The sequence below is a fragment of the Chlamydotis macqueenii genome, chromosome 1 (genome assembly GCF_036417535.1).
Source record: "Chlamydotis macqueenii isolate bChlMac1 chromosome 1, bChlMac1.mat, whole genome shotgun sequence".
Classification (NCBI taxonomy): domain Eukaryota; kingdom Metazoa; phylum Chordata; class Aves; order Otidiformes; family Otididae; genus Chlamydotis; species Chlamydotis macqueenii.
This window is the reverse complement of record NC_141556.1, coordinates 39,183,983-39,209,869: the sequence shown is the minus strand read 5'-3', so window position 1 is coordinate 39,209,869 and position 25,887 is coordinate 39,183,983. Positions and strand designations below refer to the sequence as shown.

Here is a 25,887-nt window from a genome sequence, read left to right as displayed (position 1 = left end):
GCCTAGATGGAAACTTCACAGAATAACTTCTAGTAAGTGATTCCTTTTCCACGTAACAAAACAGCAATTTTTCCCCAAATCCTTCTCTAGCTTCCTGTGATTAGTACTCAGCTTGCCTGCTGTATTTTGCACTAAACTAAGATTAAATAAAAGTTTTAAAATAACATTCCAGTTAGAATTTTTAGATCAAGAAGTACACGTCTAAAATAAAAGATATTATCTCTTCCTATGGACACTGGGAGGGGGAAATAGTCTTCCTTGTTAGCTTACCATTGCAAATGCAAAATGTTAGAAAATACTGTCTCTCTCTCTCTCTCCTTACTAGCTACCAATTGCTTCTTGGTGCTGGGGGAATTATTTTCAGCATGCAAAGTAAACAGAAGAGAACCTGTGAAGATCTTGGGCAAAAATCATCTGGAGAACAGCAATGATTTGTGTATCTCTTTCGCTGCAGGATCTCCAGGAAGGCCTACTAGATGAAGCCAACTCCACTATTTAAAAGAAGAAGGATGTAGTGAGCTAGTTAACAACTCAAGCACTGGATGCTGAATTTCAGGACAGCACTCAGAACTCCAAATAGAGAAAACACTATCTTCAAAAGCAATGCTTAAGAATCAAGTAGCAGCTTCATACATTTACTACAGGTAGAAAAAGAAGAGACACTAAAGAGGTTTTCTATCCTTATGCAACGGGCACCACTTTCTCCAAGTAAAAGAAGTGTTTCCACATCGGGTAAAAACTCAGTTCCATTGATACATGGAACTGCTCATAAATAAATGGAACATATTCAGTTGACTCCAAAGAAGAAATCGATCTTTTCAAAAGGTAATTACTTCCCCTCTGATAATCTTACATAATAATAAAACAGCTTTAAACAACATCTTGGGAAACCTAAGAAAGTATACCAAGCAGCAAATAAATAAATCAAGCAGATATTAAAACTCTCCTTTTGTTTGGATTTTCTTTTGAAGAGAGTGATGCTTTTGCTTAAGTGTTCTGCCATTCCTTGCACATATGAAAAACCATATAAGTAGGGCTTGTAGGCCATTAAAACCTTCAGTTATAAAATCCTGGTTGTCTTATGGTCACAGGAAAGGCAGCAGAGGCAACAAGTCACGCACACAAATGGACTGAAGAGCCTTTCATATCATTTGGGGCAATTAAAACATTCATTTCTGAGGGGTGCTTGCACAGACTAAGCAAGTTCACTGGGAGCAGGGGGGAAGAAAGAAAAAAGAGCATCATATCTAGTCAATCTCTAGATGACAGCAAACTTCAATACACTGGCTAGGAAAAATGTAATGCACTTAACACAGGGGAGAACACTGAACTCTATTCTCTTCAGTTTAAAGCTGATGTTTAAAAACACATCAACAGACATGTAACTATTTAATGCAATACTTCATCATCTCCAAGTGTACAGGTGCAACTTGCTCACAGAAATGAAATGTCTTTTCAGCAAACAATTTATAAGTTAGGCTTCGGGTGACAAGATTTCTGATTAAACAAAATACCTAAGTGTGTGGAACCACAAAACACAGTTCCAACATGCTGGAATCACATCTGCTGAGTTCAAGGCTTCAGGATTAATCTCATCTGATCTGCAAAGTGCTTTTTAGAGAAAAGCAAGAGTGTGACACTGTATCTACAGAAGGTCTGACATGGAAGACTTATGTTTGCTCTTTCATCGATGAATCCAACATGTTAGTTAAAACTTGAAGCAAAATCATGCCACATCCATAAAATCTCTTATAACTAAAAGCTAAGAGGGGAATGAGATTCTTGACAAACTATTTAACACCTACCTAGAGTCTACTTGAGTTAATGGTTGTATGTATATTGTGAATTTTAACTTTTTTTCAGCTCCAGCTGAAGCTGAATGCATCACCTTGTAAGGCAGGCTGCTTTCAAAAGAACACTCTTCCTGCTAGGTTACTGAATGTTAGCACTCCTGATTTTTCAAGGAAGTGCTTTGGCGTTTATCTGCATTAGAAAAATCTTTGCCTTAGTGGAGAAGAGAAATCACAGGAATCGGGATCCAGCAAGGAAAAGGCATTGTACAAGACGGTCTTAAAAGCTGGAATTGGAAGTTGGATGGTCTTAGAAGATGGAAGATACTGAAAATTAATTATCTTTAGGGGAAGGTAGAGAAAATGAAGCACAATTGTATGAATTTCTTCAGCTAATAAGTAAAGGGTGGACTTTACTGACAGTATTCATGGACAGAAAGGAACAAACAGGTTATCAGAAGTGGGAAGGGAGAACATTGTAGCTTTCAGATTTTTTTTTAATGCCTCTTCTCCTAGAAAACAAGAACCATGAAAAAATGCCTCCACCCCAAAAGAAGTTATTTATTTCAAAGTACTCTGGTATTCAAACAACAGAGCACAGAAGCCCTGCAATATGCTCAAGGAGAGATGGTATCTGAAAAAACCAAAACCAACAACAACAAAAAAACCCCAAAACATCCCACCCCATAAAACAACACAACTAACCCCCTGCAAAAAACAGACCCCCATACCTAGTTTTAATGCCAAAGTGAGAAGCAGTAGCTTCCCTATTGAATTTTCTAAAGCAAAATAATAACTGCAAGCACAATTTCTAAAGTGCCAAATAATTATTCTATAATTCTGTACTTGAAAAAAGCTTTCCATCTAAACAAAACTTGTAATTTTAAGTTCTACATCCTTGTACCTCCCAAAGAATGCAGCAACTAGAGAGACATCTCCTCCTTTTCCACAAACAAGCCAGTGTTTCAGGCAATCTCTATTCCCTCACACATCAGAAACCAAGATAATAAACTTAAACAACAGGAGTTTAAGTAGTTTGATTTTTGGGGAGGAGGTTGGGATTTACTTTTGTCCTTTTAAAAATATAAGGTTGACAGACTTAAGGGACACAAGGGAAAAGAGATACCTTAGCTACTTTCCTCCAGTTAAGACAGTCAAAGAAGTAATATGTTCCCCTCTCGTACGTATTGGTTTTCATTGTTGGCTCCATGCCGGGTGCCCTGGTGATCCATACTCGTTCTTCTTTGTGGTATCTCCAATCCCGGTTAAATCTTTCATTTTTAATAGGAAGGAAAAAGAATTTTTAATGTTAGTTATCTGAATCTGACTTCAGAAAATACAATTTTAAGGGCTTGGATCAAAACTATACAATGCATTCAAAACCAAAACAGAATTTCTAAGATAGTGTTATACCTGCAATCTCATACCTCTTCCATACAATTATTACACCTCAAACTAATCACATATAAAACTTTAAGAAGTCTGCTAGGTTCAAACAACAAATTCTTTTTGAGGTTATTTACTGTTTTTCATTTTGCTGAAAGTAAGTTAGATGTTTAATGATGACTGGCACTTGCCACTTTTTCCACAGTGCTTCATAACAACGCAATGTTTATGAGACAGACACTTGATTTCTGCTATATGAAGGAAAAAAAAAAAGAAAAGTACAAAATGGAACCAGGGTTGGAGGAGGTATTTAACAAAAAGGGTTTCCAGCTTTAGATTGGCTAAGCTTCTGTTTTCAGTGTCTAACTTGTTGGAAGTTCTTTTTACATCTACTACTTCATTACTGCAATAGATTAAATCATACAAGACTGACAAAATAGTTTGAACGTACAGCTCTACTGCTGCTAATAGCTGTAATACATCTCCTCCATTCATGTAATAGAGATAAAACAGGAGATCTTCTCCATATCGGCCAAGTTTTATTGCAGCCAGCTGCAAAAGATTGAAGAAAATGAGGATGAAAAATCACAATAGATAAAATGTTTTAAGACATACTATCCCACTTAAATAACACAAGGATACATCCAGAATGTGCTTCCATCCTAAGTGTGTTGCAAATGATACTCTAATACAGCAAGAGTAATAATTATTAAAACAGTAATTTTTCTTCACTTTTAGTTAATGTTTCCAACTTAAAAGATACAACAGAAAAATAAACAGAAGTAATGAATCAGCAAGACAGAATTTTCTCCCTGCACCTGTGGGTATCCTTATGTACTTACTTTTTTTTTTTTTTCAGTTTAAAAAAAAACCCAAAAACCATTTACATGTATTTGCTTACTTCACACTCTATTAAGTAACATTACTACAACCTCTTACAGTATTTCTCAGTGACCTCTCTTATGGAACTACAATAGCTGAAAGAAAATACATCTAAAAAAAAAAAATCCCTATTCAGGTAGATATGGGAAGTAACAGATAAATGTGAGAATATCCTGAACCACAATTCTGAGCTTATCTCAAGACATATCTCAGTTTAACATGGCATTTGAATATTACAGTGTATGGATTTTAACTTCTGCTTTGCATGAAGGGCATACTCTTCGAAGCACAATGTGTTCTTCAGCTAACCATGCCCATTCTCAGTTTTGTCTTCCCTTTCTTTTTCTAAGGTGGAATGAGTGCATGATGTGTCCAATTAGGTGGTTAATGCACCACTGTTCCTAAAATGATTGAGGAAATGCATAAAATGCACTGATTTTGAACATTACCTCTCTGAAAGAAAATTTTAAAAATCACCGGTAATAAATTAACAAAAAATAAGCACACACACACACGTACTCACCTTATCCCTAATGTGAATGTTAGTTAAGTATTCAGATGGAACATGGAAGTCTAAAAAAGAATCGGAATTGATGCAACTATTAAGACATGTAAATGAATATAATTTGCAAATATTAATAATGAATTAAATGATTATTTCTCTCTTACCTATGTCTTGAGGTCGACAAGGTGATGATGCCCAGGGTGATGCAAATTTGGGATAAAGATTTCTGAAGAAAAAAAAAAAAAAAAAAAAAAGACAAATTTATCAAAATTAAAAACAAAAAACCACACCAAACAAACAAAAAATTCCCACGACCAACCTTGCAATCTAAAAACCATATCACACAACCAAAAATCACTACCTGGGGCAAGAAGGAAGAAGAAAAGGAAATTTCCAGCCCGTTTTCCTAAAATAGTTCTAATTAGTCGTTTTCTTTTTGATATGTGGAGTAAGACTGTGTTTAAACTGCCAAGGGAATCTATAGGGCCAAGATTTCCTTTTTAATCTATCCTCCTTTAACTTAAGTGCCTTGGATCCCAATCCTTTTCAGGGATACAATTTTACACGGGGTTTCAATTTGCATAGGAACAGCTGCTACAAGCCTAATGGGTTCTGACTTATTAGCCTGTCATTTATAAGGGGAAGAAAAGCATATACTGGCAGATTTATTTTTTTTTAACTAACCAGTAAGGATTTTACTCTTCTTCTAAATTTCAGTGACAACAAATAAACTGAATCCCCACGCAACATGAATGCGTTTATTATGATCTAATATTTTTCTTTCATATACTTTTTGCTAACACATATTAAAAAATTGAGCCATTAGTTTAATAAAGAGAAAATTATGAGCCTTCCAACTCTACTGCAATGACTGATGTACTAATGAATGAGTTTTCTAATTAACAGGTAAAGAAGTGGAAAAAAAAAAAAAGACTGAGTAAAATGTACTTTTGGCAGGTAGCTAACACAGTCTGTTTTCAATTATCCATGATAGCATGCTATTATTGGAAGTTCTGTAAATGAATCTTGAGTATAGTACACCCTATCAAGTACTTGCTTCCTTCTTGTCAAAGGCCTAAGAATTACTACTAAGAATATAAAATAAATCACAAACCTACCAAATTACCTGAACACAAGCAACTCCAAATTTTTATGGGCCAAAAACTACACTGAACAAGTGATGTTCATCTTACTCTAAGCTAACTAATCTTACTGTTAGCAAAAACTTAGGCTTTAGAGTCTGAAAGAAATTTCCAGTGACAAAACCTGCAGAAGCTGAAAATAACAAAACCATTCCTTTTACTGAAAGCATAGACAGGCTTTGCCCCAGGAAGAGGAGCATCATTTGGTCTCCTAGGGCAAAGAATCTATGATTTTACAGACTCAGACTGCAATAAAAACTGTATGAAATAAAAACTGAGAAGATACAAACAAAACTCAACTAATTTAACATTTTTCAAGGAGGCATTGGACAGCCTACACTCTATTTGATTAATATTTCAGAAAGCTTCAGAACAAACAGCTACATAACCTCTAAAGAATTAAATTAAGTAATGGCATTTTTTTCATTTTTGTTTATGCAGAATTAAGTTATCCTAAGGAATTAAAAATATATTTCCTAACAAAGAAATAGAGGACTGTACAGGCAATACATTAATAATTCTTTCAACAATGGAAATAAATCTTAACCTACCTGCACAGAAAATCTATATAAAACCAGGAATTATAAGGGTTAATTCAATCTATTAGACATTATATACAGAATTCTCAAGTGCTGTTTCTAAAAGCACATTTATTGTGCTAGGTGTTTAAGTCAGACAGTTATTTTTCCCATCAGGAGTATCTCACAGGGCAGAAAATTTTAGCTTTCCACATGTGAAATGCTTTTAGTTTTTCAAACAACAATTCACAAAGCAAGCAAAGGAGGTATAACATAAGGCAAGATGGTAGGCCAGACACCAAGGACTGCACAAGCTCTTTGTAAAGCTTTTCTGTAGTATAAAATTAAACCAACTTTATGCTACAGAACTGTCTGGGTTCATTACTAACCCTATCCCCTCCATCCAAGACCCTAAATACCCTATATACAGTAATTAAATGTTAAAAATGATTAAAATTCAGCTATTTACAGCCTTGCTGCTAAGGAAAAGCAGCAGCATGCCAGGTATATATACTGTTCATGTACAAATACACACTAATAATTTGGATGCTGTACTCAGGAGTTGCATAACACAGCTACAAGTCACCACAGCATCGAAGTGTCCTTTAGTATTCCTCCACAATGAGGTACTGTGTAAACCTAAGAGGTTTTATGTAGACATTCCAGGAGGTATGTTAAGCTTATGTTAGTAATTTAAACTAATAACATTGAATAAAATATTAAATAGGATCACCAAAAGTAGTATCACTACTACTATTCTGCATGCCAACACCTAGAGAAAGTAGCTGTATAACCAAACAACACAACAACATTCCATCTGTGTCTATGAACAACTCAACAATTCAGATACAGATGTACTTGAAATTATTTCAGTGGGCAAAGGCAGTCTACTTTCAGCTGATTAGCATCAAATTAAGTTTGAGCAACTTGTACTGAGAACAGCAAATTACTTAAGAATTGTGTAGATCCAGACCAGCCTCCCAGCCAGTGCTGTAAGCTCTGGGACTACCAAGGAAAAGCAGCAACCCATGGCCAGTATAACTGCTCTTTATGCATTCCCTTATGTTGTGGGAGAAGTGGATAGGAGTGGGGAAACTACTGGATTCAATGGAGAAATGATCTGCTAGACTAACACTACATGTGAAGAAGATGCTACGTTAACATAACACATTCTGCAAATAACTACAGACAATTGACTTTGGACAGTCATTTTGAAATATTTTTAGAAGTGCAAATGACATTAAAATTTGACTAAATTCTGATGCAAGCTCTATGGAAAGAATTTCTGGAAGTGCTGATTTCTAAAAAGTTACATCTCTAGAAAGAAATACGTAAATTAATGCCAATTATTTCAAGACAGAAAAATCAGGAGCCATTTTTTTCTATGCTTTCCCTCTCACCTTGACACCCTCTTTCATCATTCTTCCCTGAACTTGTGCATTCAGAGTGCAGCTCCATATAAATTTGTGAAACATGGAAACTGTGCGTGTGTATGCTGTTTGGTCTCTGTTTTGTCAATATATTACGTGTAAACCTTAAAACGCATGTACTACCCTGTCAATAAGACTAATACCATATAAATCTGTGCTGAAACAAAATGATAGGAGATTCCCAGCTGAAAGTCAGCATACCAGAAATTAAATTTGTCTCACAATTACAGTCACCTAGAAGATAAGCGTTTTTGTCCAAACTGATCTAGGTTCCTTCTCTAAGTAGCAGAGAGAGGGGGGCACCCTGGGCTGGTGATTCATTTAATCTCTCTTAAGCACTTCTCTTACCATCAGTGCAGTCACTAACTGCTCTTCTCTCCACTGCCTCTATAGGAAGCCTAGATGACTAAACTTATCTGAACTGAATGACTAGAAGTTAACTATAAAAATACATTTTTACTTAAACTAATCTTTGGTGCAGGGTAACACAGCAGATGCTCTGTTCATTATTACACTAATATAAACTGAATTCACTCCCCAAATTTCTGAGAGTTAAGTGTAGATATCCTCAAGGAATATTATGATTTGAAAAATAACATATACATGGAATTTATTAACAACACACTGTCAGTTCCTTGAAGACAGTTCTAAAGAAGTTAGGAGAATAAGCAAAGCCACTCATTTTATTGAAAGCTTGCATAACAAGATCACAGTATGCCTTGAAGCACAATTTTCTTGTTTATGAAAATTTTATTTTACTGTCATTACATTTTCAAATTTTATTTGGCAAAATATCTTTTGGGCTTGATAGTGGTGTGAGCTAAGTGAGCCTATTATTATGAATGATAGGATATTAAAACCAAAACTGAAGATAGTACTAAAAACCAGAAACTTACTCAGGAGAGTTGAGATTGAGACCTAGTGTTGTTAAATCACTTCCTAATGCAAGATGTACCATTCCTGGATCTGTCTCTGCTGCCCTGATGAATGTTAACAAGCCAATCATTCCAAACTGGTCCGTCACCATCCCTTGAGGAATGTTGGTAACCCGACCTGGGCAAGAAGAACAAATTAATTTTCTCCTTTCAAGAAGTGGAGGAATCAACAAGGTGATCTAAATGACTGTCAAAACTTTTAAAGAAGAAGTAGTGGAATGACACATACCATCAGGTAACACCTGGATCCCTTTTTTCTGCTGGTTGTTGTTTTGCGTAGTTGAACTTTTATCTCCAGGAAACTTGGGCCCATCTGTGCTGGATGATGTTTTGCCTGATGTACTCAAATTCTATTAAAAATCATTTGCAGAGTCGGTATGATGGAAACAAACCAAAATGGAAAAACTTGTTGACCATATCTTTGAGTCAAGCACTCTAAATCAGTACTTCAAGTCACTCTAACAAATTAGGCACTAAATGGAACCAAGCTGAAGCTCTTGAGTTCTGTTGACAAAACTTGTGTAATATTTAGCACTTCCTAAAGTATACCTGTCATACGGTAAGAGCTATTAGTGAGCCAACAGCTTGCAGTCTAAAAGGATAAGAAAATATTTTACACCTGAGTTTGAATACACAATGCATATCCCAAGTGCCTATGACTAGAGGATATTTTGGACTCATCACACCACGCATTTTTCCCCATAGTCTTGCTCCTATATAACACTCCACAACATAGCAACAGATAATAACCCAAGCCAATTTCAGGTGCAAGCAACACACAGTTGGCACATCAGGAAAGAGATGTAAAAACTGTCTGGCAAGAAAACTGATTGCGCTCCAGGAATCCATACACTAACAAAAGGTATCTGCCTTTAATATTCTTTCATACTCTTTATTACTCTTTAAAACAGGTCTGGAGTAACACAATGTAATCTCATTTACTCCCTCCTTACTGTATTCAACGCTAATTGTATCAGAACATTTTCACACAACATTAGCCACAACATTTGGTGGCTACAATTCCCCCCGTCCTTTCTTTGAATCATTGCATTTTTCAGTTTTCACATGACTTTGTAGTCACATTTACTCCCCACTCATCAGTATTTATGCCACCCTGATCAACATATTTTTTAGAATTAGAAGTAATAAAACAATTGGGAATGGGAACATTTTGTCAAATACTGTAGGAAACTGTGTTCTACCATTCAAATTTTATTCACCTTTCACTTGTAATAAAATCGTAATTTTTATTACAAACCTTTCAGAGCAAATAATTAAAAAAAAACCCATAGTCTTATGATCTAAGCTATATATATAACACAACATAATTACAACAATACTTGAGATACAATGTATCCCACTAGCCTACAATATACCCATGAAAGCAATGGTCTTTATTAGAAGACCTTGTTCCCTGCGATTTCATTTCCCCATCAAGAATTTTACCTTGAAGTGATATTGTACCACCTAACTTTTAAAGGATTTGACAGCTTTGAAGAAAGATGTTATAACGTGTAAATTACTACTATTGATGAGAAGCACTGACAGCGAAATATGAGCTGGAATTGGTAGAAAGAGAAATTATGGCAAAACTTGAAAAATATATATTGATTCTCAAAAATAAATTTTGAGGTGTTCTTGCAATTTCCTTCCTGGTCCCTCCCCCAAATACAAAAAGATATACAGAAGTAATGAAATTAAGAAAGCAAGGTCACAGTGACTGTTGGGACCAAAAAGCTTCCTGAAAAATTCCATTTACATAGTTACATATGAAATGTTGCTTATGCAAAACTTCTCATTAAGGTAGAGGGGCAAATCTGAAAATCTTATATTACAGTTACTGCCTATTTTAAAATACAATAATCAAAAGAAGTATGAACACTCAAAATAAAAGAAGATATAACGTTTACTTACAGATTTATTGTCATCATTACTCGATGTCGGGTCTTTGTAGCTGGAGCCTGGTAATGCTGGAAAATCTTCATTGTGTATTGAGAAGTCCTGGGACTGCTCACTTGCTGGTTTTGTTACCATTCCAACTATCATCAAAATGAAAGCAAGAACAACATTAGATGACTGCTAAGTAAATAATTTTCTGCTGTTGATCTTGCTTACTGTCCATTTTCACTATGTGCAAGCTGTACAGAAGTTACTTTCAAAAAAAACCAGGTAAACCAAAACAAAGCATATTGATTTAAAACATCCACACATATTAGACTAAAGCCTCTTATTTAAGTGTGAGCTGAGAAACACTCTGGGTTAAATTCATAGACACATCCACTGCTTTAAGAATGAAGCCCAGTACTTTTACCAGGAACAGTACCTGTTTTGCACATCTAAACCAAATAATCTTTACAGACATTATTAAAGTGGCATTTAAGGAAACCCACTGATGAAGGAAGGATGCACTGCTTTTAAGATCATAATACATTTTTCCTCCATCCCCTAAATGCATAAAGAATTTCTCAGCATGATCTCTTTAGAAGCACATATTCTTAAAGGATACTCAGCTAACTCGCAACAGAACGTACCACCAATGAAATACTTGCCTGTGACATAAGAACGACTCCTACTTTCAGTATGAAAACTGAAAGCATTTAGCCTGCAACTCTCAGTGCTCTGACCCTAATTTAAAAAAAGTAGGCCAGTCACATTGGAACATGGATTCTGACTACTGAAAAGCAACATTCTTGGGGTTTTTTTTAATGCCAGTTAAAAAACCCAAAACAAACAAAACAACCCAAAAGAAGCCCCCACACCACGCACCCAAGGGCAAACACTCTTTGCTGAGCGACACAGAAGTAATACAGTGATTTGGTTACAAACACTGCACTAGAGAGGGAGAACATAAAAGTAGTCTGGGGCCTATTTCTTTCAAGATTCTTAATAGATTTATAGGATCCAAAACAGTTCAGTAGCTGACAAGATATATGACTTCAGTATTCGGAAGTTAGAGATGAAAGTTCCTTTATTTAAGAAAAAACCCACAAAATTAATCTTGTTTCTGGCGTTCATCTTTTCCATCCAGAGTTGTTATGATTTCTTCCAGCGGATGAATAAAACTGATAATGAATTAACTGTGTTGCATACTCTCATTTTATCTAAAAATTTAAGTCTAATTTCCCTAAATAAGCTAAGCATGAAGAAAGCATGCCTGCTCACTTTCAAACCTTTTTCTTGACCACAACCCAAAAGTGCTCTCCACTTTTGTTGCTGGACATAATGTCCAGTGCATCTCATACGCCTATTTCTTTACTGTTTCTACCTCCATACCCATCCCTGCATTAAGCAGATGCTCAAGATAACTCTTCAGACAAACAAATTTCTCTTCTGGTTCACCACACAGTCATGCAAACAGCTATGCTAGCACCAAAATGGGGAAAAGGTGTAAGGACGGGAGCAACTACAGATTTTTTTTTTTTTAGGCAGCAGTGCTACTGAATGTTGAACTCCAGCTCCATTCTGGAAGTACATCTGTATGGATCTCCTTCCTACCTTCTACCAATTATTCCATGTAATGGCTTCTCTTCCAGAGACAGATCAAATTTCATATAAACCACAAGCCACATTAGCTCTCCACTCAGTGTGACTCTTCAGTGCCTTTACTTGGGGAAGCGACTTTTTTCCCTGTGCTTAGGAGCACCTGAGTTGAACTTTTTTCGCTGTTTCTCACAGCTATATTAAGCAGAGGGCCCCGGTTACACCCAATCCACGAGGCTACTTTCTCCTCATAATGCAGTATCTATTATTTCTCTCCAATTAAAGTTGGAGATACGTCTGAAAAACACTATCTTTTTATAGTTAGAAAACATTGAGGTATTTTTGGTTGGAAATTTGACAAGTGTCACAAAAATAACTTTAGGTTATAAAAGCAACTTTTCAGAGTAGCTGATGCAACATGCATGACAAAATCTACTAAAGCAGTAACAAAAAAAAAAAAATTGTACTTCACACTAAGCTTACCTGAATTTTTTCCAGACTCAAATAATAAGATTTGTATCCACCTTAAAGTTTTTCCTTTTATTATTTTTAAGCTGTTCAGCAAAAATTATGAGAGATAAAGACTTGGAATCTGACTGATAATAGTTGATGCTCACAAGTTATTTTTTGAAATCTGATGTTCATGATAAGAGTGACAGTGAACAGTACCACAGCAAATACTACCAATATACAGTGAAAATATACAGTCTGTTTATAGCCACTGACTTTTTACACTATATCTCTAGTAATCAAATATTATTTCTAAAATTTACTACTCAGATCTCAACAGCTCTTGTATACATGCAATTAGAAAACAACCTATTGCCTAAGAAACGTCTAGAGTGAGTAACTTCAGGGTAACCATACCACACAGACTGAAAACCCCAACAACCTCTATTGATGGTGAAAATAAAACAGGTGGGTTCTAATACTTACAAAAGGCTGAAGGAATCTCCAGTCACAGAGATATTGATTATTTATTTTTAAAAATGAGATTTAAGACCTCAAGTGTCTGGTATTTTTGAAAAGACTGCGTATTGTCTTACAAATAGCAAAAGAGTTTGAAGAGTTTTCAAAACTATAGTCTTACCATAGGGTGCCCTTCCAGCTAAAGGGTTTATTAATGGAGTTGGATTGCCACTTCCTTCCCTTCGGTTTCTGTCTGCTAGTGCTGGAAAATCTGAGAGGTCCAGTCCTGTCACATTTTCACTTCCATCTACAATAAAAGTAGACATTTTAAATTCCCTTAAGTTTTTTTTACTCAAAGACTTCATTATGTGCAAGATAGAAAATACAACCTAAATTTATCTTCTAGTTGATTTTTTTACTCTTACTATAATTATTACAAACAACTACCATCTCTGTGTTATGAAACTAGCCTAAAGACCACAAAGATGTTTGGTGTTTGTTTTTAAACAACACCTAGTCATGAGTATTTAGTAACAATGTTTACTCATTTTGAATTAGACTGCACATGTAAAATACAGGCAGACTATCAAAATTACAGTACTAGGATAGGTAGCCTATTTAAAATTTAAGGAGCTATAAAGACAAAATTCAAGAGAAGATAGAAACTTATATTAGCAGCATCATCAAGGAGCTCTTTTGTCCTTCTCTAAGGTAAGTAAAGCTGAAGCAACTGTAGAGCCAATGCAGAACAAGTTACATGGGAACATTTTCCAACTTGCAGCAGAAAATACCACATAGGCAAGGCCAGAGCTCTAACTCTACAAAGATGTCACAAGGTCTTAGGCCCAAACCCTTCCACTTTGTGATGTCATCAGCACCTGAAATTGCTTCATATACACAACCACTTACAGAAATGTCAGCACAGATAAGCCTAAGGCATTTATGCACAAGGATATTTTCCTCTCTCTAGTTCATTAAATTCAGGTGAAGAAGTAATTCCCAAAGAAAAATCACAACTGAAAGAGCTGACTGAAAGGACCACATTATAAACCAGCTGTTCAAAAGAAGTTTGAGATTTCATAGAGCCATAGAATAATTTGAGTTGGAAGGGACCTTTAAAGGCCATCTAGTTCAACCCCCTGCAAGGAGCAGGGACATCTCCAACCAGATCAGGTTGCTCAGAGCCCTGTCCAACCTGGCCTTGGCCCTGTGAAGAGTTTCTCCCTGTCTTCTCTATCAGACCCCTTTTGATACTGGAAAGCTGCTATAAGGTCTCCCCAGAGTCTTCTCTTCTCCAGGCTGAACAGCCCCAACTCTCTCAGCCTGTCCTTATAGGAGAGGTGCTCCAGCCCTCTGATCATCTTCGTGGCCCTCCTCTGGACCCACTCCAACAGGTCCATGTCCTTCTTATGTTGGAGGCTCCAGAGCTGGACACAGTACTCCAAGTGAGGTCTCATGAGTGCGTAGTAGAGGGGCAGAATCACCTCTCTCAACCTGCTGGCCACGCCTCTTTTGATGCGGCCCAGGATGCAGTTGGCTCTCTGGGCTGCAAAAACTTTCCCACTGTTTTTACCCTATATAACGTTTTTTGTAGAAAATGAATAAACTCTTCTCTGATCCCCTTTTCAATTCCATAAGCTATTTTGCATTTTTAACTGATGAGGTATAATCTATAGTCACATGATGTCCAGTGAGTATTCTACAGAATACTTTCACTTTGTCTTCAAAATTATTAAAATCCACCATTATGAAGTAGTAACAGTCTCACAGCACCGCTCTTGGAGCAGTATTTCTATGGAACAAATGAAAATTGTAACAAAGTTGCACTCCAACAGAATAAAGTATTTTCAATTAAGACTTATTTAGTAAAAAAAAAAAAAAAAAAAATCTCTACTGTACTCCAGGAACAACATTAATCAGAGTAAACTCACCTGTTCCATTGAAAATGTTACTTGATAAGGAGTTATTCATTCCAAATGCCTGATTTCTGTTCATCCCAAATCCGGACATACTGTGAAAAAAACCCAGGAAGTCAGACAACAGGGTATACATAATTTGTGATTTCCAGTGGAATGCATTAAGGGGAAAAAGAAACCTTAAGACTTAAATTATTCAAGCTTAAGCAACCCAGATTAGCCCAAACTCAGTTTTTAATTATGTTCCTTTATACTTCTGAAAACTCTGAGCAGCAGCAGGTACTGCTCAATCAAGACAACTGGAACGACTTCAAAATAACCTTTTAAACAGCAACTGCGTCTTAAGACGTCTGTCAACCAACAAGCTATGACAACATGATCGTTACTCAGTAATTTCATACAGAAAAATCAAGCAGTAGTAAATGTAAGTCAGAGTGCAATTCATTCATTTGCAGGTGGGAAGCTGGGTCATGGAAGTGTTCAAGTTTGTCATGACTCAATTATAAGCTGAACAGTTACGATGTGCAATCATCACAATGTAAATATGGCACTACCTTGAGCACAGAGATGGTCTCTGCCACACAAGGACACCAGCTACGTTAGTGTCATATACTCAGGCAAAAATGTTTGAAGACATCTAAATATCATATAGGACTTCTGTGGTCGGAAAGACACCCTCACAAATGATCCACTTCATTCTGTGTGAGCTGTATACATTGAGAAACCCAAAGGCAGGCCCCAGCCGAGTGAAACTCGGAATTTCTGCCCTACGGGAAATCACAGCATTCATTCCTCCCCTGTAACAGGATGGAAGCTGATGTTGTAGAAGTTTCCATAAATAAAAATGCCAAACACTTTCCTAGTGAAGTTTCACCTACAAGGACTTTTTCCACAGTTAAAATCTGAAGCATTTCATTCCAATTTGAAATAGCTTTAAATGCTTCATTTTGGATCGAGACATCAAGAAAGGGAAGAGTTAGTCAAGACTGGTCCTGCCCTGCTTTGCTTCCCCAGGATGGTATATTTGAAAGACATTCAGATCTCTGACACCTTTCTGAAGGAGCACACTCGTGGTATCTGTGGATTCTAGACCCGGTCAGAGCACCAACAGGAGACAATTTGATTTTGAGGGCATATAATCTAGACTGATGACACAGTACTCCTCATGCAAAGGGTTTTTTGTTTGTCTTTAAAGTAATTAGAAACAACCATGTTAAGTATTTCAGGAATAAGAAAGGGATTAGGCCACAAAATGTATACTTCTCTACAATTATTTTTTAATCTGTTTTACCAATGTAACTAAGCAAGGGAAAGTGAAGTATTTTTTATGTTCAAAATCATAAAAACTTTCCTGGCTCCAATTAAGGCAACCATTCAGAAAACACTTCTTGGAAGTCATAATTCATGTACCTGTCAAGGAAACACCACAATTTTTTTTCCAAGTATAATTTCAACATTTTGTTAAATATATCAATCAACAATCGGATATGTACTACTACCATACTTCTGTAGGCTAATAAATTGAGGAATAAGAATTCATTGTTTCAGTGGTATTTCCTTCTCAACTTAAAATTGTAGCTTCTTGAAAATAAGATATAAAATGCAAATGGTGAAAGAGGAGGATTTTAATTTAAATGCTCCTACAGACAGGGATTTCATTATCTACCCTACAGCTGAACGATACTTAAACAAGTACATTCTGTACATCTGTCAGTCTCCAAAATCATTGTCCTCCGCATGTAGAGTTCTAAAGCATATTACTATTTCAACCTTTTGTGATGCTCTAGTTTCAAAAATACTTTAAAATATAATGTTATCTTTTTAAATTATCTCCTTTACTGGCTGCTGTATCTCACAGGAAAGAAGAGGTAAATTCTATGCAGTCAGAAGCAAGATATAAAGTCTTCTTACACACCAATAACACAAATAGCTACTAGCAAACTTGTACTGCTGTGACCAAGAAAAGCATTTTTTACCTAAATTGTATTGTGAAACTACAGAACTAAGTAGTCTGACCAAGTTTTAGATAACTGTGACATTAGTTTTCACCTTCCTTTACTCATTTTGTAAAAAACTAGATTGTGTTAGAGGTGGCACCTAACTGCCATGAGCTTGTTTGTGCTCTGTGCAAGAGTCAGTCCTCTAAGGAAGGGCCTGAAGGGAGAAAATGGATGAAACTGGGAGCACAGAGATCGTGAGGTTGTCAAATGAAGCCTAGAAAGCAGTTAGCTGTGTGAAGCTGTGACTACACACATTAAATAGAATTAACACACTTTTTTACTACAAGTTTATCAGTATGAGCTAAGCATAAACACAGCACCAAAACACAGTTAAAGTCTAATGATCTATGATGTTAGACTCTTGCCCAGAGTTAGAAAAAGAGCAGAAGTGATTGAGAAGCTTTTAGCATCCAAATGAGCCCCAAATCCTTCAACGAATGGCAAACCAATGTTCCCCATATTATTCCAGAACTTAAAGAAGTAAAATACTAGGTGCCTGCTATGTCTGAATTCAGTTAACTACTCTTCCAGAATAACTACCGTGTTTTTAAAACTTGCCGTGCTTCTTCCCAAACTCATAGATGAACAGTATTAAAATGGAAGCACATACCCAAACATTACGGTGTTTCAAAACTAAACTTGGGAACACATGAGAAATATCACATATTTTAAAGTAGCAGTAGAAATTAAACAGTCAGAAACAGAATTTTAACTTAAAGGCCTCAAAAAGCTTATGTGAATACTAAAAGCATCTTCAAAGTTTATTGCTGGGAGACGAGAACACACAAAGCAGCTTTCAAGCTTGGATAAAATTTAGACTTTAGAGTAGCATTTAAGCATGTCAACAGCTGCAGAGGGATGGTCCAACTAAACAGCCTTACCTGTTCACAGTAAAAGGTTGTCGAGAGGGTTGCTGCTTTGGCATACATATTATGCTTGGAGAGCTTCTGTTGGGGCTGCCTAACCCTGAACTGCTCATGCTGTTTGTCCTGCTGGGAATTCCAATGCCCTGACCAACCTGGGAGTGGTTCATCATATTCCTAGGATTCATAGGCAATATCCCCCTGAAAGAGAAAAACCATCCACCGAGATGAATCTGTACAATAGTATTTGGTTACTCATTTAGATTACTAATGTAGGATGGACTCTGAGCTGTTGCAACTTAATTTGTACTTAGCATCAATATAGCATGTTTGGATTACTCTCTATAATTAATGTCATTTGGGATTTCTTCAGAAATACCAGATGACCCACTACATACTAATCAAGTCCTTGGTCAGGTTTAGATAAATACTTAAGTATTATGTGTTTGAAAAGGTGTTACAGCTCTTTTTTTTATGAGCACTTCAGACCTACGACCTTAATATTCTTACACAGAGTATGTCATCCATACAAGAATTTTAACTGTACATTTACCAGAACAATCAAAAACCAGCCTCTTACATTTTGAGGCAGAATTTGCCAGCAATTTGTCCTTTACATACAGAAATCAAATACTGCTTTACAGCAAGTCCTATCTTACTGTTTTACAGTATTATTTCCCTAACACAGGCAGTGGTCAATAGAAACGACTTTTCTTCTCTTTTTAATTAATCAGACTGTAAAGCAGTCGAGGCAAAATATGCAGACCGTTTAACAAGTGCTCTGCAGAACGACACAATTGCAGAAATATTGGCTATCAATAAATACCTGCTCGGAGATGGAGGCGTGTGAAGTGACATTGTTGGTACCCCTGTTGTTGGCGTTACGTGGCTCGGTAACTGAGTGCCTTGTGATAAGCTGCGATTTAACTGAGGGGTATTGTTGCTCATTCCCCTCATTGGAAGGCCTAGTGCACCTATTGAAAAAAAATTCAGAGGGGTGGAGATACAGAGCAATCAGGAACAGAGTCTTCTCCATCAGGTGTAGATGGAAACAATTTATGCTGACAACCTACAAAAAAATGTGTAAATACTGAAGGAAAGTGCAGTGTGAAAACTAAGTCCTTGTTTGCATAGTAGAAGCCAAATTATATCAAATTTAGCACCATTTCTGCTAAACTTTAGAAAGGCTCTTTAAGGAATTTCTGTATCTCAGTCACTAATGAAATTTTATTTCCTTTGAGATGCATACTATAAAGAAAGGTTTTAGTTTTGAGGTTTTGACAAGGACATGGAAATCTACAAATTGTATCAAAAAAGGTAGTATTTTGAGAAAATTAATAACTGCACTTAATAAATATGTTAATTACTTTTGAATAAACTAGTATATATTTGATCAGTATTTAGAACACCGATCTGTCTCGTTAAAAATTAAGCAAATTTTTAATTAAAAAACAACATAATGAATATTTAGTTAACAACAACATTCCTTTGGGGATGACAAAAGCAACTTTTCAGGCCACTTCTCTGTAAAGTTTACATTGCTTCTTTTTGATTACAACTTCAGCATCCACAATCAAGTCAAGTTCAATCTTTTGAGAAACAAAAGCGAGCAGAATTTTAACTGCCCTCTATTAGCATTCAAAAATACACAGATTATTTTTAACATTGTGATCAAAAGTATTTTTACACAAACAATTGTGTGTGAGAGAATAAAGTAAGCACTTCAATGAGGTAAAAAAAGAAATCACTGACTCAGAACAACAAAAGACACCTCGTTGCTGCCCTGTCTCAAAAAGTCCAAAAAAGAAGTTTCTCACAATTTTCACATTGCTTTTCTGTGTGTATGAAGTTTTGGAATGATGTTCAAAGACAACAAAAAGTCATTTAAGTGCAACATATCAATAGAAACAAACTTAGCATATAAAATATGACAGCTCTAAGTAACAGTCTCTATTGCTTTGGCATAAGGTTGCTAAGGAAGGACTCACAGAACTCAAAACTTTATCTTGCAGGCTGAACAAAAGAAAAATTATGATGAATCAGCACTCTCCCATGGTAGATCACCCCTGCAGAAGAGCTCAATATGCCAGTGTATAACGTGATTAAATATTAAGAATGCAAAGAATGGACGCAGCACACACTCAGGTTCTCATCAGTGACAAGGTCTGAAGAAAGGTCTCCCACTCATTTAGCTCTCACACTTTAAGAACTGCTGTCTGTCCATGTCCTACTCTACAATTTGCAATCCAAGAAGTCTGTAATAACTCAGAGTTTTGATAATGCTCAGATTTATCTCTAGACATTCAGATTAGGAGGTAGTGTGACTTGCTATAAAAATGCTCCTAAGACTTCATTAAACAAATGCTGATTATATCAAGGTGTTCACTGTGAATATTTTGGCAATTTGCTGCATCAGAATAGTTTCTATGAGGATAAATATATATTATAAATAATATTTCATGCTGATTAACAATTACGTGGAATTTTAAAAATAAAATCATAGAATCATAGAATGGTTAGGGTTGGAAGGGACCTTCAAAGGTCATCTAGTCCAACCCCCCTGCAAGGAGCAAGGACATCCCCAACTAGATCAGGTTGCTCCCCAACTAGATCAGGTTGCTCCCCAACTAGATCAGGTTGCTAAAATGGTAAAGAACAAATATGTACACTTCCAAACTAGACACAGTACACTGAAAAACATGATTACAATATTCAGGTTAATTTTGCGCAAGCATTTGTTTCAGCGAAGCCAGTTTTAGACTGATGGTTATTTCTTGTGTTTGGCTTTCTTTAAAGTAGAATTTCTAATAAGTAGGGCTGTTACAGTGAAGGAGAACCATATTCCTATAGCTGGCAAGTAGGGGCAGTTGAAATATTCACAATAAGAAAAAAAAAAAAAAAATCGAATTTTTTTTCTTATGCTTCCTTTTTTTCCATTCTTTAAAGTGAGACAAGAGATCTGCATGGGCTATACTGGAGGTTGATCAATGAAGTGGTCAGTTTCTGCCTAATAATTACGCTTAAGTTAGATTAACTTAGTAGCATAACATCTTGCTTAGACTCATATAATAGTTTGGGTTGGAAGGGACATATAAAGGTCATCTAGTCCAACCCTCCTGCTCCTTAGCAGGGACATCTCCAACCAGATCAGGTTGCTCAGAGCCGTGTCCAACCTGGCCTTGAATGTTTTCAGGGATGGGGCATCAACCACCTTAGTAACTGATAGCTACCAATCTAAAAGCACATAGGCATTATCAGCCTTGTTTTTCCGAAAAGTATTTTAGTTATAAGATTGACTTCAACACAGAAGGTTCTTGCTCCTTTTTCTCAATATCTGGTATAAACTGAAACTCAATAATACTTACTTTCTAGTTTTTAGCCATGCATGTGAGAGATTATATCCTAGGCACCACAACTAACTGAATGAACAGCAAAGTTGATGAAAAAAATTTGTCTTAAAAATAGAAAACAAATATCTGTGATAAACAGAATGAATAAACTATTTCAGTATCTTTATACAGTTAAAGTCTGAAATCTTCAATAGTGCCTATTCAATAGGATCTAAAAAGCCAGGAGCCAAACATGACTCCCAGACTGCCCAGAAACTGCTCATATAAACCTCAGTAGCATAACCAAGTGCCACTTTATATTTCACGGTCACTTATCAACAGCCACTGGGTAGTTAAAAAAAAAAAAAAAAAAAAAAATTAAAAAAAAAAAAAAGCGCCAGAAAGTTGTGAAGGCCATGCATCTGCCAGACAAAGCTTTTAGTTTGTCCAGATAAGAAAGTTCATATTCTCTACAGTACTCTGAAGACACTTTTTCTTAGAATCCGAGTCAGATGCACTTGGCAATAAAGTTGCAAACATTCAAAAGCCTACAGTGATAAAAGAGAGATGTTTACAAACCTGTTTTACTTGTGTAACTGTATCTAACTCAGATACTCCAAGTCACTTTCTGGATGCACCTCTAAGCCACAATGATGTTCAGTTCTCAACACTGGCCCTTAAGTTATGTGGCTAGCATTACACACAGACTGTTGCTCTGCAGGTCTTCTATTGCAACAGTATACAAAAGACTGGCAGATAGAGAAAATGTCTTCAAGGTATGGGAAAGAAACAAACAGTGCTGCAGAAGGCAATAATCTTACTGATATAGCTCTTTGCCAAATACAAGTAGCCAAACATGTACACAAGATTTAACTTGCTCCTACAGAGCACGAAATATCAGTTATAATTTAAGGTATAACTTCCTTTCATTCCTCATATTTCTTTGAACTAGGCTCATTTTGGCCCAGCTCACTTTCCTTAGTTTTTCCTTCAGCGAGTCACACCTAAATCACAGATATTCCTTACAGAATGATTATATTTGGATATTTAAACAGCCATACAGTGTCAATATACGACACTTTGCACCCTAAAGATTGCAAAAATGCATACTAAGGAAAGCAAAAACGTATCTTAAAAAAAAAAAGTCACACAAATAAGGAGACATACTTTTTTACAATCACCAGAAAACAAAACCCTGCATAGGTTCTCTATCCAAAGAGCGTGAAACTAGAACATACTTAGCATAAAATAAACATATCATCAATAAAAAGAATTCTTACTTTGTTGCCCGTATAAACTTGCCCCAAACTGAGACAGCTGACCTGATGTTGATGGTGATGCCAGCATCTAAAAATGTAAGAAGAATAAAAGGTTATTGAAGACACAAAGATACTGTACTATCTTGCTCTAAAAGTTTAAACTGTATATTGTTTTGCCAAGAAAGTCAAAACAGCAACTGAAAACTCCTTTTAAGTCATCGAAAGTTTTACAAACTTCTCAAAATATCTGCACAGTAACAACAGTATAGTACATGTCAATAAAAATTTATTACTTTACATGTATAAAAACAGACTTTCTTTTACTTGAGACAAATAGCATAGAGAAAGAAGATCTGAAAGCTTTCTGGTTTTCTACCCTTGTAGCTAAAACACAGAACTTTACAGAAGGAGGAATACTCAGTTATTTAAATCAGACATAGAGGTTCCCCTCTCCCCCCCCCTCCCCGCAACACATGTACCATACAAGCAGATTAATCCCTGTTCAATGCAGTAACAGTAAGTGCAAAGTTTCATACTAACAGTTACAATAGCAAAAGGTGGGAAATGAGTGGCTAGGCAGCGGCAGGTACATAGAAACAGATATGAACTTCAGATAAGACTCCAATGTTAAAATTATGATGTACCACCCTAACAGCTGGTTTCATGCCTGTATACACCATATGAACAGGTAAGATGTACAAGTGTCAGAGGTAATCTTTCCTGCTCTATTATATGCACTTTAGAGATATCACATATTACCAAATATTTCCATTAAAACCTTTGTTGTCAACTTTCACACAAGAAATGTGACAAACTGAAGAGACTGTCTAGAAAAGCAAGATCTAAAAAACCCCATAATTTATGAGGAAAGATTGAGATTTGAGTTTGCGTACTCCAAAAACAAGGCAACTGAGGTAGGGACGTGACACCAGACTTACAGTCATTGCTTCAAGAGGAAAATAATAAACTACTCTCCATACTGCTGTAGAAATGTAAAATATTTGAGAAATAGGAGATTTAGGCTAACAAAAAGAAAAAAAAAAAAAAAAAAAAAAAAAAAAAAAAAAAAAGAAGGTGGGGGAAAGCCCTTTGCAATCTTAAGGACAGTTAAGCACTGGAACATCCATCCTTGGATTTTTTTAAAGAACAGATTAGATGCTCATCAACACCAGGTATAGCTGATCGTCCCTTGGAGCAAGAAGAGGTATTAGTTGACCTAATCCATCCAGCTCGCAACAGCATATGCTACCTGTACTTACTAACCCATAGGCAAAAGTCTGCTTGTTCAGTGCAGTGATCTGGACTCAGACTGAATTTTAGCATGGTTTCAAGGAAAGGAATGTTTGGATTATTACACATAAGGGGATTTCAAGCTTTTTCAATTTGAGAATAAATAATTCAAATCAAAATAACTTATACTGTAATAAATTGCAAATTGCTTTGTTGACTGTCGTAGTTCAGCCCCGATCGGGACCAGACTACGCAGTCTCTCTCTCGCTCCCCCCACCCTCCGAGAGAATAGGGGGAGATGATATAAGAAAAACGGCTCAAGGTTTGAGATAAGGACAGGGAGAAATCCTTAAAGTTACCGTCACGGACAAAACAGACTCGACTTGGGGAAAACTATTCATTTATTTCTAAAATTAGCAGGAGAATGAGACAGGGAACAAGATAACCTCCCCCCACCCCTCCCTCTTCCCAAGCTTAACATTATCTCTACTACCTTCCCCTCCCGAGCGGCACGGGGGGGGGGGGGAGGGGAATGGGGGTCGCGGTCAGTTCATCACGCGTTGTTTTTACGCCGCTGTATCATCGTCGGGGGAAGAACTCCTCGCATTCCTCCCCTGCTCCAGCGTGGGGTCCCTCCCACGGGCCACAGTCCTTCGTGAAACTGCTCCGGCGTGGGTCATCTCTTCCACGGGGTGCAGTCCCTCTAGACCAGCTGTCCCAGCGGGCCCTCCACGGGCCACAGCCTCCTTCAGGCCTCCACCTGCTCTGGCGTGGGGTCCTCCACGGGCTGCAGGTGGATCTCTGACCCTCCGTGGACCTCCATGGGCTGCAGGGGGACAACCCGCTCCACCATGGTCTTCACCACGAGTTGCAGAGGAATCTTGGCCAGAAGCCGTATTACTCCTCCCCCTCCTTCTTCACTGACCTTGGCGTCTGCAGCCGTTCCTCACAACAGGCTGGCAGACGCCTCTCAGGATCCTTTTTACATCTTATTCACTTCTCATCTCCTCTCCACTTCTTGCAGCCAGGCCGGGCCGAGTTGGGCCCAGTCGGCCGCCCGGTGGGAGGCCAGAGGGTGAGGCCTGCAAGGCCCATGAGGCTCGCGCCTCCCCCCCTCTGCCCCCCGCTCAGCTGCTTCACATCTTCTCCTCCTCTTTTTCCTGTTTTCCCCTACTTAAATACGTTATCGCAGAGGCGTTATCACGGGACATTCTGCTACCAATTGGCTCGGCCTTGGCCAGCAGCGGGTCCGCCCTAGGCCCGGCCGAGTCCACTGAACAAAGGGGAGCAACTTCTAGCAGTTTCCTACAGAAGCTGCCACCTTAGGCCCCCCCTCACTAACAAAACCAGAACATTGATTTAATTAGATAGGTGTAAAACTCAAACCTTATAAACTGAATCTGCTAGTTGCCTATACTGGGGCCAAATCTAGATCGTAGAAATGAGAAAGACATGCAGGGTAGACACTAAGTATCAAAAGTAGCATTCATGTCTGTGAATCACAAAGTATTTAAGGTTTTTTGAATACGTACAGAAGGCACAAGAAGATAAATTACACCAGGTATTACTGTAGACCATCAGAAAATGTATCGGAAATATCACCCCAAAATACCATATACTCTGACATATTTTGAACAGAGTGCACATATTTGATAGTAAGCAACTACAGCAATAAAACATCCACACTTGCATATACATGAGGTTTGAAATACTAAGACAAAAACTTCCTGCAGAAAAAAAAACCCATAACTAAAATACATGCCAAACTGGACCAAAGTACTCCTTTCTTAGTGAAGAACTAGCTGTAAATAACTGCCACTGCCTTCAGCTCAGCACTCATATAGCATAGTTCACAGGCCACATCTGCATCAGCAAGTAATGCAGCCAGAGAAGTGCATTCGTAAAACAAAAAAATTTGGTCCTCAGGGCCTAACATACACACTGTATGCATTTCTAACTAGAATTAACTGTGACTAAAACAACAGGTGCCATGGACTGGTTGCCCATTAGTGAGTGGAACATGTTTGGTGCACTCCTGGATCCAGAAGGAATCACAGTCACTCACATCAGGACTGCTCTGCAACATGAACCAAGGCATGCTGAAATGGGGACACCTGGGAGACAAACTTCAAAAGCACACTCCACACCCAAGCTAACAAACTGGTGTTTCTTAAACATTGATAAAACAAGGTGATACAGTAGTTTTAAGAAAGGAAAGATAAAGTGAAATGTTGAGGTTAAAAAAAAAAGTCAAGTTTGACAAGTTGAAAAATCCTAGAACATGTTGCAAGGTGTGGCAAATAGTAATTCCAT

At 37.1% G+C, this 25,887-nt stretch overlaps 1 protein-coding gene across 8 annotated transcripts in view; it reads right to left on the bottom strand.

The window, feature by feature from the left end:
- Window positions 1-25,887, bottom strand: part of CNOT2 (CCR4-NOT transcription complex subunit 2) — a 94,474-nt gene that overhangs the window by 5,874 nt on the left and 62,713 nt on the right. For all 8 annotated transcript variants that reach the window (XM_086749271.1, XM_086749221.1, XM_086749247.1 and 5 more), the window contains 12 exons: window positions 22,366-22,432; window positions 18,583-18,730; window positions 17,775-17,957; window positions 14,909-14,988; window positions 13,159-13,284; window positions 10,503-10,627; window positions 8,818-8,938; window positions 8,550-8,706; window positions 4,728-4,789; window positions 4,582-4,631; window positions 3,628-3,728; window positions 2,917-3,061 (listed from right to left, as the gene is read on the bottom strand). In XM_086749271.1, coding sequence (XP_086605397.1) covers window positions 2,917-3,061; window positions 3,628-3,728; window positions 4,582-4,631; window positions 4,728-4,789; window positions 8,550-8,706; window positions 8,818-8,938; window positions 10,503-10,627; window positions 13,159-13,284; window positions 14,909-14,988; window positions 17,775-17,957; window positions 18,583-18,730; window positions 22,366-22,432 — 1,365 coding nt within the window. The remainder of the gene's footprint in view (window positions 1-2,916; window positions 3,062-3,627; window positions 3,729-4,581; window positions 4,632-4,727; window positions 4,790-8,549; window positions 8,707-8,817; window positions 8,939-10,502; window positions 10,628-13,158; window positions 13,285-14,908; window positions 14,989-17,774; window positions 17,958-18,582; window positions 18,731-22,365; window positions 22,433-25,887) is intronic.